Source organism: Nelumbo lutea, chromosome 4 (genome assembly GCF_056320005.1).
Source record: "Nelumbo lutea isolate HS-2025 chromosome 4, American lotus-T2T, whole genome shotgun sequence".
NCBI classification, from domain to species: domain Eukaryota; kingdom Viridiplantae; phylum Streptophyta; class Magnoliopsida; order Proteales; family Nelumbonaceae; genus Nelumbo; species Nelumbo lutea.
In genome coordinates this window covers 6858835-6876058 of record NC_142687.1, presented here as the reverse complement: position 1 = coordinate 6876058, position 17224 = coordinate 6858835, and the positions used below count along the sequence as shown (strand labels likewise).

The 17224-nt window shown below is 37.9% G+C and overlaps 2 protein-coding genes across 2 annotated transcripts; both read left to right on the top strand.

Annotated features, from left to right (window-relative positions):
- Positions 1 to 171: 171 nt before the first annotated feature.
- EMB2423 (telomere length regulation TEL2 family protein) lies at positions 172 to 13922 on the top strand. Its single transcript, XM_088985732.1, has 13 exons — positions 172 to 459; positions 605 to 633; positions 890 to 992; positions 1406 to 1580; positions 3747 to 3944; positions 4143 to 4288; positions 5717 to 5972; positions 8090 to 8304; positions 8707 to 8805; positions 8896 to 9431; positions 11171 to 11937; positions 12524 to 12722; positions 13527 to 13922. Exons 1-13 carry the CDS (start codon positions 300 to 302, stop codon positions 13689 to 13691), a joined length of 3048 nt encoding a protein of 1015 aa, XP_088841858.1. The 5' UTR covers positions 172 to 299; the 3' UTR covers positions 13692 to 13922.
- A 23-nt stretch (positions 13923 to 13945) lies between these two features.
- On the top strand, positions 13946 to 16195 carry GHS1 (Ribosomal protein S21 family protein). The gene is made up of 2 exons (XM_088985733.1): positions 13946 to 15193; positions 15839 to 16195. The coding sequence occupies exons 1-2, from the start codon at positions 14733 to 14735 to the stop codon at positions 15948 to 15950; spliced, it is 573 nt and encodes a 190-aa protein (XP_088841859.1). The 5' UTR covers positions 13946 to 14732; the 3' UTR covers positions 15951 to 16195.
- Positions 16196 to 17224: the final 1029 nt, after the last annotated feature.

The following is a 17224-nucleotide window of genomic DNA, read 5'->3' as shown; positions in this document are numbered from 1 at the left end:
TAGCCCAGGCCTGGCCCAAAGCATGAAAATCTAAACCCAGCCCATGAATTGAGCTGTTTGCAAATTACAAGATAATCATCATCCGGTTACTTTGGACCCAAAATTACCGGGATCACGGATCGGGTCGATGCGGCGCCCTACAAGATATTTTAATTCGGATCACCTCAATTCGGATAACATGCCTTACCGGAAATTTCTTTAACACGCGCATCCCTTCGCGCTGTGGCGATTCCAAAAATTGAAGAAATCTGCCTCGCGTCAAAGTGCAAACCTCGATAGTCTCTGTTCGAGCACTTTCCATGGAGGAGTTAAGCAGAAGAGAGCTTGAGAAGAAAATCCTCGAAAAAGTTGGAGGCGTGATTTCCGCCATTAACGATGCAAAGCACGTTGATGAGGTCATCTGCGCTCTTCACTCCATCGCGGTTCTGCTATTCCCGCTCGATTCGTCACTTCTGTCTGGTAAGTGAGGAAGCTTTTCTCAATTTTCCCTTGTCTAGGGTTTTCAATAGAAGATTCCGTTTCCGTTAACATGGAGAAAGTGAAATTTGTTTCTTCCGCAAAATAGACTTCAAAGAGTTCTGTTAACCGTCTCCTCGAATTGCAGGTAGCATAGATCGTCGATACAGGGATAAGGTGTGTCGAATTTCATTATACATATATCCGAGTTTTTAGTACACTTCATTTACTAATTCGAGTTTTTAGTATACTCTGATTTGAATTGGTAGTGTGTATTATCTGAACTTTCTGATATTTGAACTCAAACTTAGATTTTCGTGTTATTTACCAAAAAAGAAAAGGAAAGAACTCAACCGTAGATACTGTTACAGTTACTTCATAATACAAAGCCTCTGGGTATGTGTTTCACAATATCTGTTTCCAACATGTTCAGGTTCTTGGAATTGAGGGCCCTTCTCCTCTCGAGAGGGAAGAGTGGTGGCACATTTTCTATCGGGGATCTCCATTTCCGATACTAGCTAGGGTTTTAATATATGGTAAGCTGTCTACCATCTAATCAAACGCATAACTCCTGTACAACAACTGTTTAGGATGTTGAATAAATATTGAGTCATTTTACAGACTGCGCAGCAGCTATTTTCTTCGTAGTTAATAGGAAATTGTCGGTTTGCTAATCTGCTTTCATATTTATTTCTGGGAATTGGAAGTAACTCTTTGGCTCAACCAAACACCGTTTAATCAATTCTGGAAGATGTATATATATATATATTCACTTCTAACCATTTTCCCAACTCATCATGAGTGGCAGCTGTCAGCCATTAGTAATGCATGACTACCTGGGTTGATTATTAGACCAGACCGCATTGGATGGACTTATCCTGGTCTATGCTGGGTCGGATGTTCGTGCTTTTATATGTGGTTCTCATAAAATTTGCTTTTGTACATGCAGATATTGCCTCAAATTGGCTAGCATGTTTCCCTTTTTCAGCACGGATGCATGTCTATGATTCTTTCTTTTTGAATGCACCTACAACTGAGGTTATTCAGGCTGTAGTTCCCAGTCTAGTGCAAAATGGAAGTAATAAAGATGTAGATGCAAATGCTATCTGCTCAAATGCTGAAAGGTATGTTGCTAATTGTCTATATTTCTGTTTTTGGTTGAGCTTATATTTTGTTTTCTCTTTGGAATTTAACTGTATCACAACGTATGCTTATAACTTAGGCTTTTAAAGTAAAATGTTTTTCGGTCCTCTCATAAACAAACAGAAACATTTTGGACACGCCTATTTGATTATGTAAGTTAATAGCATTAACTGTGTTGCCATGCCTCAGTAAAATGTTAGAAACAAATACTTGTAGGTAAAAGACCAGAAAAAAAAGAAAGCACATATTCTTAACTCGCAATATACAATAAACTTGTGTTTTGAAATGTGGTTGTTGACAGCTTAATAAAAAAAGTTGTGAAGATAGACCGCTGGGCAAGTGGGCAAGGGACATCAACACTGCCCTGTTGGGCAAGTGGTTTTGGAAACAATCAGGGAGGACTCTGGAGGAGGGTGATTGCAGCAAAGTATGGTTTCAGAAACTCGGGTTGGGAGCCAGAAAGCCCAAATCAGAGTTGTGGTTGCTCTTTATGGAAAGGTTTTGAGAAGCTCGTGACTCTTTCTCAAAAGGAATAAGGTTCAAAATTGGTGATGGTCTCAGGGTAAAATTCTGGGAAGACACGTGGTGTGAAGACAAACTGCTGAAGGAGAGTTTTCCTACTCTTTTTGAGGTGGCAATGAACAAAAATTCTAGTGTGGCTGAGAATTTGCAAGTGTTCAATGGCAGTGTGATGTGGGTTCCTCAGTTCAGAAGACTTTTGAATGATTGAGAAGTAGAAGCTATGGTGGATTTTCTACAAAGATTATATGATACTCGGATGGACATTGGGAGTGCTGATAGAAGAGTGTGGAAATGGGACAAATCTGGGAAATTTTCAGTTAAATCCTTCTATAAGGCCATCTCAAGGTCGGAAGAGCAGAATATCCCAGTTCAAATCATCTGGTGCAAGAGTGTTCTATCTAAGGTGGCCTTCTTTGTGTGGCTGCCCTGCCTGAATAGACTCTTAACCAGAGACAATCTGGTCAGAAAAGGGATGCAGTTGACACCACTATCTGTGTCTTCTGTGAGGCTCAAGAGGAATCTGTGAATCACCTTCTGTTGCACTGTAGCTTTGACCAAGAACTGTGGTTTAAAATTTGGAACCTATTTGAAATAAAGAGCCGCTGCCCGGAGTCAGTTATGGATTTTTATCAGGTTGGAGTTTAGGGGGTTTATCCTTGAAAGGAAAGTTGGCTTGGAACATGGTGCCTGCAGCTGTCTTTTGGTGTTTATGGAAGGGAAGAAATGCAAGAGTTTTCAAGAACAACCACAGCTCTCTCGACACAATGTTTCAGAGAATAGTGGGCAAAGTGATGTCTTAGCTTTCTGTAAACAAATTATTCAAGAATAGGAATTACAACACATTTTTTTTTTGTACATGAGAATATCTTTTTGTAAAGCAGGGTTGGGGGGTATTGATAGTATTTTGTAAATCCCTGCGTACAGCTTCTTGTTGTACATGGTTTTGTTCTCTTTTTTCTCCTTTAATGACATTATACTTTACCTGTTTCAAAAAAAGTTGTTGACAGATTCTTAATCAAATATTTGATATCAATTTATCATGACATGTTTTCTTATTAGAGTTTGTAACGTTACATATAGTTCGCTCAAATTTAAAATAAACAAAGTTTGTCTTGACACATAGTCAATTAACACTGTTTTACCCTGAATGGCTTTTAAAATGAAAAGCAAGGCTGGGTAAGGATTAGAATATACAGTGATTGGATAACCATAAAATTTAGGTTTACAATTTTTTTTTTGCCTTTTTTGTACTCATGTACATCCCCTTCATGGACATTCTGTCTTTTAATAATATATCTTGTTATTTTCTTCTAAAAACTTCATTTGTTGAGCTCATATTGAATTTGTTATGGTCAACCTTCTGAATGGGATATGAGAGCAAAATCCACTAAGGTTGCTTTCTTTGCTGGGATTAGATTCTTATCCAAAATTTGATTTATGAGGATTTGGAATGTTTTGCATGGGAGGGTAGTTTCCAAAGGAAATTGCTTTTTCATTTATCTTGTTAGAAAGTGGAGAAGCAATGCTTTTCTAGGTGTATAAGTTACTCCCAAATGAGTGCCTTGTATGTACTTGTTAACCCAAAAATAAAGGTCTCTTATGATTTACCATTACATTCATGACAGGATATTGGTACTATGCTTGTTCGAAAACAATGGTCTACTCAAGATGGCTAGAGAATTTGGTGGTTCTTGTCAATCTAGAGAACTCATTAGCACAAATCTGAAGCCAGACGATTCAATCTTCATATCTAGAATTGCACAGCTACTTGTATCTATTCCTGACAAAGCACGACTAGAAGCCCCAGCTGCACTCTCATCACAGTATCCACAATTTCTCTTCTGTGAAAATATTATATAAATCTTATAACACTAACATATGATTAAAAGTTTGAACACTATTTTATTTTTGATTGGCTTCACAAATCATATCTCAGTTACTCAGTGTTTTGAAAAGTACTTTGGTTGTATTAATTGTTCTCTCCATTCGTATAATGTTTATTCTTCACAACATCATTTTAGCCAGTTCTTCAAGCAGGTTACCAACCAGCTTCTTAATGGAGCAGAAGAAAGTGCTACAGACCTATGTAATAAAGTAGATGCTTTGGAAGGCGTATTTTTATTTATAGGGGAAACATTTGCTCGCATATGTCGGCGCGGATTTGCAGGTATCTAAAATATGTGAAGCATTCTTGCACCTGAAAATTTAAAACATTGTGATTGGGATATGGCATTAGATTTTTACTTAATGAAGATATAATACAGACAAAGCATCAGATCATCATCTACCACCTTTTTTTTTGTTAATTTTTTTGGACAGCATTTGGGATGTATAAAATAGTCAAGATTTTCTTCTTTGTATTCTAGTACTTCCTAGATTAGAAATTTTCTTTTCCTTTTCTTTTATTATGCTCTTGTATTTTACTTTGTGCCTGAAGTCTTCTTGTAGTTGTAAATTTTAAGTCAATCTCTGCTACGTTCTCTCTGCCAGGGATGTGTGAGAGTGACACCATTCTTCTCTTCTCTCTAAGTTTCAGGGAGACTGGGACATTGTTTTTTCTCTTTCAGTTGTAAAACTTTTGTTGTTGTCCTTCAAAAGGAAAAAAAAAAACAGCTTATCTAGGTAATGCTATTTTATCTTGCAAATATCTAGATCTTCACAGGGTTGTTTGATGTACCGCCATTCTCAAATTGCCTAAGCAATTAACCTGTCAGTGTGTTTGGAGGGATAGTGTGTGCTTCTAGGCATTTTTCTGGTAATTCAGGTGATTCTTAATAGTAGGAGTGCAAGTCGGGTACCTGACTTGAAGAATTTACACGACATTGGACCTGGGCCCATTCAAATTTTTGCAAATGCTCAACCTGTGCCTGCCCAAGTTGTAGCCTTACTTAATAGTTATACTGTATAGGGGTCATTTCTTGGTGTGGTGGTAAATTCTCAGGCTAACAAGCATGAGAATGTGGATTTAAGACTGAGAGTGGCCACTTTGTACTAAAAGTTCTGGAGGCTAGGTCTCTATCCAGTCCACCCCTCTGAAGACCACTGATAGTTAGGACTAGCATTGGGTAATAATGAACGATTACATACTTTTTTTTTTTGATTGGTTGAAAAAAACAAAGAATTATATACAGATACCTTCAACAGAATCCCTTGATATGGGCTGGCTTTTCCCCCAGCCTCATTTTGTTCCTTACATTACATTTGACCCCAGAAAAAGAAACGTTCCCTATTGCCCCTTGTTTAGCCAGTGTGTCAGCCAGATCATTGGCTGATCTAAAAGTCCGACTGAAGGTCACAATTAGTTTCTTAATCAAGCAATGGAATTCTTTAATTTTATTTTAAGTTTGTCTTTAATATGCATTCTCCAGTTTTTCTCTTCTTTTAAACCCTACTTGTTCTGAGCTGTTCTACTTCTTAAACCTTGAAATAACACCTTCAATCATACATTTATAGAAAAGAACAAAGAGGAAGTTACCGATAAGTATTAAACTAAGCCACTAAAAATTAACTCATTAACAGTTGCTACTTAATTTGACTAAGCAGGATGATTTTTAACAGTAACACTAAGATATATATTTTATTATTATTATTACAGATACTATGTTAGTTGAAATGATCCCTCGGATACTTAGACATGTACGGGGCTTCTCATCAACAAATGTTGATCCTATTTCATCTAAATCACAATTCTGGATGAAGTTGATGGAGGCAATTAGAGATGCATATGCTGTTGAAAGATTGACTGAATGCTTGCTGCATCAGCTAGCCACTGAACATGTGACTGACATTGAAGCTTATTGGATCCTCTGGATGTTGTTCAGTTGGACTTTTAAGCACCAAACATCAGTCAGGTGAGCAAACATGTGTGATTGTGTTCTTTTTAGTGCATTTGAGTATGTATTGCCTCCCCCACTCCCTTAAACTACCGCTTACCAAGAATAAGATAAATTAATAGGGAGGGGAAACAGCATTTGAGCCTTTACCAGTACTACTGGAGAGGTTACCTCAATAAACCTGGAGGTGGTGGCCTTACTTGTAGGCATTAGGGTGCCACTTAAATGTAGGAGGGGTGGTCCTAATAAGGGATATTCTGTCAAGACCATTATATGGTGCCAGGGGTTTTGGAAAGGGCCATGAAAGCTATCCACATTTGTTTAATAAGATTTGGTGGCTACTATTATGCTCCTATACCTTTTGATGAATTCTTAGGGATAACAATGATATAACTGATCATTTGGCAAGATCCAAGACCAATAGAGAAAGAATGTATGTTATTATGTTTAATACAGGTAGATGTATATCTGATTTGCTTGCACAACATTTGGATGGACTGATTGGTATGGATTCTCAGTTTTTTGTCTGGTACCATCTGTCCATCGAGCCTTTGTATTCCTTCATTTTGATAATTTAATCCTTATAACTTTTCAGGGAAAGGATTGCCTTTTGTTACTACTAGTTATTTGATTTCTACAACTGAAAGCAGGTGTTGAATCATGAGTTATGCTTCTTAATTTCAAAATCATACTGCCAAATGAATTAAGGAGAACCCATTACTTTTCCTTCTAGAATGACTAATGGATAATGATTGTCTTTTGGTATTCTGACCGTTAAGCTTCTTATTTTCCATAAGTTAAGCTCTTACCAACTTGATTACAGGTAAAGTTTTTCTTAGCAGCTTATAAGGTTGATCAGAGTCAAAGGCACTTCTTTGGTAGTTGAATGAAGTGCACATAAGAGTTGGTAGATGGAATATCTTTCAAAGCTTAAAAATGGTGATCTTGGTATGGAAATAAGGAATGGATAAGGCTTCTTTGGAAGTTGATAGTTGCATATTTAGATGTGCAGATATGGGTAGTGGGTAGACATGTGAACAATGACCATTGTAACAGGCATACAGTTCTTAGTTTCCCATGATGAAAGACATGGATGGATATACAAGTGTCTAATCCAATATATTGGTGTGCTGCTTTAACTATTTAATCAAAGTAATTTTTTGGGGGTAAGAAAAGTATATTCTTTTTTTTTTGTTATTTAAATAATGCCAAATTTAGTTGAATTTTTGACATTGTATGATTTATCATAAGATACCATTGAAAGAGAAACCTCGGGAGTTTTAGGAATTAAAAAAAATAACTGATTGTATTTGCCAAAAAAAAAACTGATTGTGCAGCAAGAAGCTGGAAAATAGTTTTTGCTGCATTGCATGACTTGCTAATAAATTATTATTTTTTGGATGGATGAGATCATGAGAAGAACAAGTATTGGATAGAAGAGGCACAACAACACCGGACAAAAAAGGAAAAAAAATCTCTGGACTAGAACTCTAGAAGAAGAAATAATCATCACAAAGAGACTGCCAAAAGCAAAAAAAAAAAAAAAAAAAAGAAAAAAAGAAAAAAGAACTACAGCCTAATGTAACATATACAACTGCTCTATTCCAGAAGATCCGCATCCAGAAGAAGAATTCCTGTTGACCCATATTAGGAACCATCTGATAAGAGTTTTACTCAGGTAGCCAGCTTTGCTAATAAACTATTTTAAAATGCTGCAGACTGCATGGGGCTTCTCCAACTACTTGGATGATCAAGATAGACATGTCTGTCAAATTAATAAATCTTCAATCTTATCCCATTTAAGCTGTTCAGTTTAATATCTATATGCTGGTACCAAATATTTGGGATGAGGTCTTGTTGTTGTTGAGTTAATTTTGACATATACATTTTTGCACCTTCACGTCTTTCTGCATATGTTGTCAAATATGGGTCTGTAAAAATTTTTATATTTATTTTTTTTCTGTTTTTTATTTTTATTTTTCTTAGTGATGTAGATGGACTCAATTTCAGGTTTGGTTACCTCATATTTAATAAGAAATGCAAGCATATTCCTTTTCCTTCCCCATTCAATGTCTATTATCACTTTGTCATTGATTTTCCTATATAAAAGGTTTTGACATTTTTTCCTTATTCAGGTCGATGTTTGTTGACAAATTTTTACTCTGGAAAGTTTTTCCTATCTGTTGTTTGAGATGGATTCTCCAGTTTTCTGTGCTTGATTGCCCGCCAAATTCCAGTGAGCTGACAAAAGGCCCAAATTCTCAAAGCCTCTTAGACATGGTGCGGCGTTTGGTTGGAGTATGGTCAAAACGTGAGTTTGTTCAATCAGCTCCAATGGAGCAGCAAACTTGTATCCTTTCCCATTCTTTTCTTCCAATGTGCTGTTTTCTTCAGAGACATATCTAGCATGTAAAATGAATAATATAACTTTTGATTTCTCATGAGATATCGTATTATATCTGACAACAAATGTAATCTCTATTCATCTGTAAAATAGTTTAATGAGCTAATGATATTAATGGTCCAAGGAATAAACTATTTATTTCTTCATATTCACAATCTATGTTTCACTTGTACTTTTTAGTTAATTTCCATAAGTCCTACAAAACAAAAGGCAAAAAAAAAAAAAGGGAGGAAAAGTTGAGCCTTTGAAATCACTCAAATTTCTAGAGGAAGATGATATTTGAGACTGCTTTATTTTAATAACATTTCATGCTTTCTAAATTTTGTTGCTCCTTGAGGAAAGGTTCAGATATAACTGCTGCTGTTGGCCTATCCCTGGAACTGCTATCCAGGGAAGAACTTGAAGCAGCCAAGGATGTGATGCACTCAATCCTTCAAGGAGTAAGCTGTAGGGTTCTTTTCTTTCTGTATCTGGTACAGTATTTTACCGCTTGAGCAGTCGTTGTTTTATTCATTATCTTATCCTAACTTCTGGCAGGTAGGCTGGAGAGTCCTATGCATTTAGTAAGGAGAATGGCTAGCTCTGTGGCATTGGTGTTCTCTAAAGTGGTTGACCCAAAAAATCCTCTTTACCTTGATGATAGTTTCAATGGAGAGACTATTGACTGGGAATTTGGGTTTTGTACCCAATTCAAGGGGATTTCAGCCAGTTTGAATGGCACAAAAGAGATTCATGGTGATGTGAAAATATCTTTTATTACTCAGTCAAACAAGGAAGTAGACAATGCTGACGCCAGAATAAATACCAATACAAAGCAAAAAAATAAGAAGCTATCTGAGTTAAAGATGATTGATCCAGATGAGATTATTGATCCATCAATGCTAAATAATATGACTATATCTGATGAAGAAGAAGAAGAAGATGATGATGATGCAAGTGTGAACTCTGAATCCTTAAGTGACTCATCTTTGCAACCATACGATTTGACAGATGATGATACGGACTTAAAAAGAAAATTCTCACAGCTGGTTGATCTAATTGGAGCATTACGGAAACCTGATGACCCAGATGGTGTAAGTTGTTAGTTTCTTGAGTTGTCTACTTTCTCAGAGTGATTTTTCTGTAAATGAATCCTAAGCTATGTGTTGGAAAGACAGCAAAGATGATTTATCAATACAACACGAGTTCATTGTGTTGATGAAATCCGTCACTTTATGTCACCAGCATGGGTTTGCTCCAGGTGGAAATTGATCTAATCAAGTGATCTTAACCATCCCATCCATTACTCTGATGGTTGTAAGGGGAAAATCAGATGGGTATGCAATTCAGGGAAGAGAAGATAGAATATTAGGCACAATATAGTGTTTTTTTTTTTTTTGTTTTTTTGTTTTTTTGTTTTTTAAGCATGGTGGTCTTTTTGGTCCAAAGGTCCACCAAATGTAGCCCCTGCTTGGTTATCCTACAATGTGTATCTATATCCATGATGCAATGCACCCTGCCCTTGTCTGCCCATTAAAGAATAGGGATATCTTGGATTTGGACTTGTTAGAATTTGATGTAAGGGTGACAACTGCAGGATATTTTAGTTTTTATATGCATTTAAGTGTGGGTAATGTGGTTTGTTCTGTTATATAATTTAGGGGGTGGGGGCAGTACTTTTACCATGTGATTAGAAGAGTTTATATATTAGCCGACTAGGGCTGTAATCAGGTCAGATTGAGATCCGATCTAGCCACATCCAAATCTTATCCAAAATCCAATCAGATCTAGGGATGTTGATCAGATTTTAATCTGAGTCCACTTTATTGTCTTTAAAATAAAGAAAAAAACTAAAAAAGTTAATTATTTTTAGCTTTTATATACATATATAATAAATTTGTATAAATATGAACTATTAAATTCATTGGTTACGAATTTTATATGATTATTTATTATCTATGCATAATATGCATATAAGGGTCATTGCCCAATGTTGGTCCCAGCTATCTAGGGTCTTGGGAGGGTTAGATTGGATATGGTCCCCAACCTATTTTTTTGGGCACAAAGTGGCTGCTCTCAAACTCAAACCCACATTCTCATGTTTGGCAGCCTGAAATTTTACCATCACTCCAAGTAATGGCCCCTACATAATTATATGTGTGTGTATCATAAAACTAGAAAGGAATCCTAGAGTAGCTGCTGATAAAAAAAAACCTAGAGTAGCTCCAATAGATAATAAAATGATAGAAAGTATACTTAGATGGTTTGGTCACGTGCATAGAAGAGCTCCTACAACACCCATATGAAGAAGCCACCTGTTGCAAGTTGAAGGGGCCAGAAGGGCTAGGGGCAGACCAAGAAGGAAATGGGTTAAAGTAGTAAGAAATGATTTAATCACTCGTAGTTTAATAATGGATATGTCACTAAACAGAACGAAATGGTGAAATAGGATTCATGTAGTTGACCCTGTATAGTTGGGACAAAGCTTAGATGATGATGATGAAGAATTGGCCTCAGATCTTAATCGGATCAAATGGGGTTGAGTCCACATCCAATCCAATTACATAAATGGAATCCGAAATAATTGGATTCGGTGTCAGATTAGTTTTGGGATTATGGAGTCCATTGACAGCACTACAGTTTACCACTAGGCGAACTGGCAGAATAGACAGTTTTTCTCCACCCACTAAACTTCTTTTCTGCTCTCATTTCTTCTCATTTCTCTCTGGTTTTCTCTTATCAAGTGATTAATCTGGACTATTATGACATGATTAATTTGAACAGGTAATAAAGGAACCCGTCCTGATTATTTATCTGTTTCTTATTCTATCAGGTGGAAAGAGCACTCGATGTTGCTGAAAAACTTGTAAGAGCATCACCTGATGAACTCCAGCATGTGTCTGGTGATCTTGTGAGAGCTCTTGTGCAGGTCCGTTGCTCTGATTTGACCATCGAAGGGGAGGAAGAATCAGCTGAAATAAAGAGGCAAAGAGCACTAGTTGCATTGCTTGTCACCTGCCCATTTGAATCTGTGGATGTCCTCAACAAACTATTATACTCTCCTAATGTGGATCTTAGTCAACGTATCTTGATACTTGATGTGATGACTGATGCAGCTGAGGAGCTTGCAGATGCTAAAATCATCAGATCAGAACGGAATAAGAAGATACTTATATCATCAATGTCAGAGAGCCAGCCATGGTTTTTGCCTGGTAACAGAGGGCCTTCTGGAGCAGGTTCCTGGAAAGAGGTCTCAGACGCAGGACCTTTAAGTTGGTCGTATCGCTATGAGAGAGATCTTCCCTTGAAACCAAATCAGATCAAAGTGGGGAAGTCACGAAGGTGGAGCATCCGATCAACAAAGATACAAGAAAACCAACTGGACTTATCAAAAAATAAATTCCCTGTATATGCAGCAGCATTTGTGCTCCCAGCTATGCAGGGATATGACAAGAAGAGGCATGGTGTTGATTTGCTTGGTGGGGATTTTGTTGTGCTTGGGAAACTTATCTATATGCTTGGTGTATGTATGAAGTGTGCAGCAATGCATCCAGAGGCAATGGCTTTGGCTCCTGCCCTACTTGATATGTTAAGCTCAAGGTACTCAGCACTGTGTAGAAAATGTTAAATGTGGGGAAAATATCAATGGCATTTGACAATATGAATTTTGTTATATATTGCTCGTGAATTAGTTGCACCTGTCACTTAACCCATCTCATCTTAACGCCTAGTATTACTTGTGTGGGAAATGATTGGATGAGATGCATCCATTCGATCCATTTCATTATAGTCATATTTATTCAGTAGTATATAAGGAGATTATAGAGAGGGCAAATACTCCATGGAAATGACAGTTCTGATTATCTGCTTTTTTTTGGGGGGGGGGTACCTAGGTCACTTTATGCTAAAGATGCCATAGGTTAAGTCCTTATCCAGTCCAGTCCAGTCCTCACAACATCCTAGATGGTCAGGAGCATTGGATATTTTTCTTTAGGCAAACTATTGTATGGAATATGGATTACTTAGACAGAAGGTACTACTATATTTATGGGTATGCCATTGGCAACAATCCCTAGGCTCTATGCTATAGGTGCCTTGGATTTTCCTTGATGTATATGCGAGGTTTTATGGTGCTTTCATTTTTCTATTTACTTGATTTATTTTTGTTATAATATTTTCTATCCAGGGAGATCTCACATCATGCAGAAGCCTATGTTAGAAGATCGGTCCTGTTTTCAGCTTCATGTGTATTGGCAGCACTTCATCCTTCTTTTGTAGCATCTGCTTTGGTTGGAGGTAATTCTGAAATTTCCAAGGGGCTTGAGTGGGTACGTAAATGGGCACTGCATGTTGCTGAATCAGATACAGATACTGAATGCTCCACAGTAAGCACTGCCATTATTTGATGGATGATGAGATTCTTCCATGTATTTCCTATTGTTAGTTCATTGTTCTCTTTTAGTGCAAAAAGTGAAGCCGTTTTTTCTTGCAATAATATAAGAGCAAGTGTATTTCTAGTGCAAATGCCTTGGTTGTCAAGGTGTTAAATTGAGGTTGGGTGACACCTTATTTTACCTTGTTTTCTTCTTTCTTTTCTTTTATTTTTCTCTGTTTCTTTGTAAATTATCTTGTTTCTCTAGTTAGCGTAGCAGCTAGAAAACATTTAGGCATAATCCAACATGTAAGAATCAAAATAGAGCTTAGGGAAAAAATCTAGGGGATGTAGCCCTATTATGTTAACGCAAGAGGGATGAACAAATGAAGAGATGAGGCCTTTGTAATATAATGAATGTGATAGAGATATACAGGATATAGAATGTGTGTGTGGGTGTGTGGGCATGCACACGCATGGAAAGGAGATCCGAGCTCATATGCATATGCATATTGCCTGTGTGTGCATGTGCGTGTGAATGTGTGTGAGTTAGAAAGACAGGGATAAATGGTTAGGACGGAATGCCCCTGATGAAGAAGAGCATGCTTTACTTTTCTCATGGAAATTGAGAGGGAAGACCCAACAGGATTTATTTTTTTTCAGCTCACAGTGTTACGTGTTAAACACTTGCATCTGTACCTTTCTGTCACCTAAAATTGTATGCATTCTTAAATGTTATATTGTCACTTGATGTTTCTTTGATCGTCAACTGAATGGTTGGCTACTGTCATCACTAAGCACCAATTTATATTTGTAGATGGCAATGGCATGTCTCCAACTTCATGCTGAGATGGCCCTCCAAGCTTCCCGAGCACTTGAGTCTGCAGACACTGTATACAAGGCAGGAGATGTTGGTCTGCCTTCTAGTTTGATGAAGGGAGCAATCAGGATTCCCCACTCAAACATGGAATTTCGAATTTGAATGATAACCCTGGTAGTTGGTATATTCATCCTTGGCCTTGCCATGTATAATTTTCGATCTTACTCTCACCGTTGGTGGCCTTTTTGTTACCATTGTTTTTATTCTTACATCGTGGGCTAACGAGTCACATGTGATTGCAGTTGTATAGGAGAAGAGAAAAACACACAATGGTAAAGAAAATTTTATTTGTAATACAAGGTTATTTCAATTGAGAAATCGCAGTTATATATATCTACATAACCCAGTTACCCTGGAAAGGGTTCTTTCTTCCCGCTCTGTATCTGCTAGTTAGTAGTTACCTACATAATGCAACGCCCCCTTCGAGCAATTGAGCATGTAACTGACTTCATATACTTTGGACAAGGGATGATAATGGGTCTCAGAGGCTTTGGTTTTTGAAATCTTCCATACTTGAGAGTTTGATATAATGGGTCTCAGTTCGGTAAATCTGTTACCAAAGAAAAGCTTGTGTTGAAAATTGAAATTGATCATCACATCAAACAAACTGTGGTCTGTGGGAGATCAGAGATGGAGTGTGGTCCTCACGAAAACTGGAATTTGTGATGGAGAGATTCTCTGCTTCTGTGGCGGTGGATGGATCCGAATTCGGATTAGCTGCTCTTGGCTATTTTCCGCCGTTCTCCCCCGTTAAGCTTTCCATCCACAATCTCGGTCGAGATACCATCTCTATAAGACTGTAACTTCGCCTTGCGGCTCACATGCCTTTGGAAATTGGAAGTGGATGGCCGGCCGATATGCGCGCGCTTACCATTGCATTGTCCTCTTTTGGGATCTGATGTGTTTAATGGATTCGAATCTTACGGTCGAAACCAAAGAGAAATGGGGTCCATGAAAGATCAGCGTGTGAGTGTCACAAAGAGACACGTGGAACCAAGAGGTTTTACTTACCTTCTCACCGGTCGGACTCGGTCACCTGACCCAAAACGTTCACCAATACCTCGGCTCGGCTGACTCCTCCCATCTTTAAAAACGCTCGTGTTGTGAACTGGAGAAGCTTTGCGGCTTCACAGTCGTTCATTCATGGCTTCGTCGTCTCTCTGCAACTTCTTTTCTCTCTTATTATTACCATCACAACCACCATCCAACAAAAAAGCGCCAACCTATTTGGTCTCTTTTCCTTGTTCTTCCGCGTCTGTTTCTTTTCCGACATTATCTTCTTCTCTACCGCTCGAGAGTCATAGAAGTAGATATGGTTCTATTCCAGTAATGGCGGACGATGGTTCGTCTTATTCTAACGACATCTTGTCTGTAACATGCCCTTCTCTTGCATACGCCAATACCCTTTTCTTTAAATCAGCATACAACGTTCAGGTTGTTGTGACGGATGATAACGAACCTGAAGAATCGTTGCTTAGGAGGTTTCGGAGAGAGGTTATGAAGGCGGGAGTTATCCAGGAGTGCAAAAGGAGGAGATTCTTCGAGAACATCCAGGACAAGAAGAAAAGGAAGACCAGAGAGGCTGCTAAGAGGAATCGAAGAAGGTTAGGGTTACGATCATTTCCTCTTCCTCCTATTCTTCTGTAGGGTCATTTATTTTCTTCTTCTGTCTGCTTGTTATACTTTTCTATTGTCTGCTAATATACTACTATTTACTGGTTAACTTTCCCTGCAAAATCGTTATTTTCCCAAATTGATTTCTTTTTTCTATTATTCGAATTTTGGAGGAAATTCTCTCTTTCCGAACTACGGCTATGGTTTGGGTGCGAACTCAGTATTCGGCCATTTGTTTCACTGATATTTGGGTTCTGGTTTGCGGTTCATTTTTAAAGCCCATTGCTTTCATATTTTGTTTAGTCTCCAAACTGCTAGATAAAAGCTTTGGAGAACTCCTAATAGCCGCAATCGTCATTCTTTTCTTCTTCTTAATTTTTTTTTTGTGTATATTATTCCTCAGAATGCCTCTCCGTGTTGAATTCTAATTTCTACTCATTACCCAAACCTCTAATACTGTTATGTTCAACTGGAGGGGGGGGGGGGGTGTGACAAATTGACAATTGCCTCAATTAGGTAGTTTTTCAAATTAGTAGAGGGGGTTTTGATATGCTTGTTTTGATCATATAGGCAGGGGCAGAGCTTTTCTCTAATGATTATTTTATATTTATCCTCATTATTGCATTTTCTATCAGGCGACCCTCGTCAAGAACTCCACCACCGGACAAACAGGAATCGTCAAATAACAAGGTCCGTGATGAAGAAGAAGATAATTGGGAACTTCCTGAAGGAGAATTACCGTATTGACCACCATTTTCACCATTGTTTTTTTTCCTCATCTGTTTAAAATGCGGGGGCATTGATTTGATTCTTGTGGATTTAGGATGACATTTCAGACTGGATAACAGCAGAATGCTTGATTTAAGTTTATGCCTTTTAAATTGTGTAAAATTCTCTAGGACCGTGCATAAGCAGAAAGCTGCAAATGGGGTTGTCTGAAACAATTAGTAATACTGCCAGGAATGCTCATTGTTTTGAAAGCTTCCAAGAAATGATGTTGCATGCAATGTTTCAGGCATCCAGAGTCCAGATTGATAAGAGTATTTGTGTGGGTAACTTATCCATACTTCATTTGCTGCAGTAAACTTTTGAGACACCAGATGCCAAGGTTTGGCATGGTCATTCTATTAAAGTTGTTTCTCCTGGAGCCATTTGTGCATTTGACAAATTGGTTTTGTCAGATTAGAGTTGGATACGGGATTGGTGGCAAAAGGAGTATAAGAAAATGTATAGCTTGATCAAATGTTATGTGAATTTTGACCAGTTTTAAGTTATATATAACCATATATTGGGAAGAGAAGTCTTAGGTATTTTGATCATGCTATAAAATTGTATATTGGTTTACTTTACGCTTTGAATCCTAGTTGATGGTGTTAGCTGGAAGACGATCTGATCTCCAGTTACGCGGCGAGTTGGATCAGTCTGCATAACAGTAGATCAGAGAATCTGGGGTAGTTAACCCGACGTGGTTGCTTCGATGCTTAAGTCAATACTTATACTGTGAATGCGACCTGAATACTTGGGTGTTTGAATGCTAATGAGTAAAATAATCACGCGTACTTTTGCCTTGAGGTTTTATGTCCTTATATAATGGAGTAGTCGTGAGCGTTACGAAAGAGCTCCAGGATTTTCGGGCTGTGCATGTAAGGTTTGTTCTGTTTTTAAAGGAGAACAATATGTTGATAAGGTTTATCATTTACCTTCGATTTAGGCGGAGCTAGGATGAGTCTCATCGTGATCTCGACAAATTTGGGGTCTGTTGGGGAGGTTTTTGGAGTCGATTATGTGGCGTTTCAGCTCTTTAGCTCTGAACTCCCACTTCGATTCTTTAGTCCCAAATTGGAATGGATATCGAGGTGTCTCTATGCTTAGGTGATTTTTTAGGCCGAGGTGGTTAGATACTCGATCTTCAAATGTTGCGAAATGGGTTCGTTTGGCCGAGTTGTCACTTCTTGAGCATATCGTGTCTAAGTGTCCCCTTCTTACTGGGTTATGCCAAATCACCCTTCATCAATTGTCCC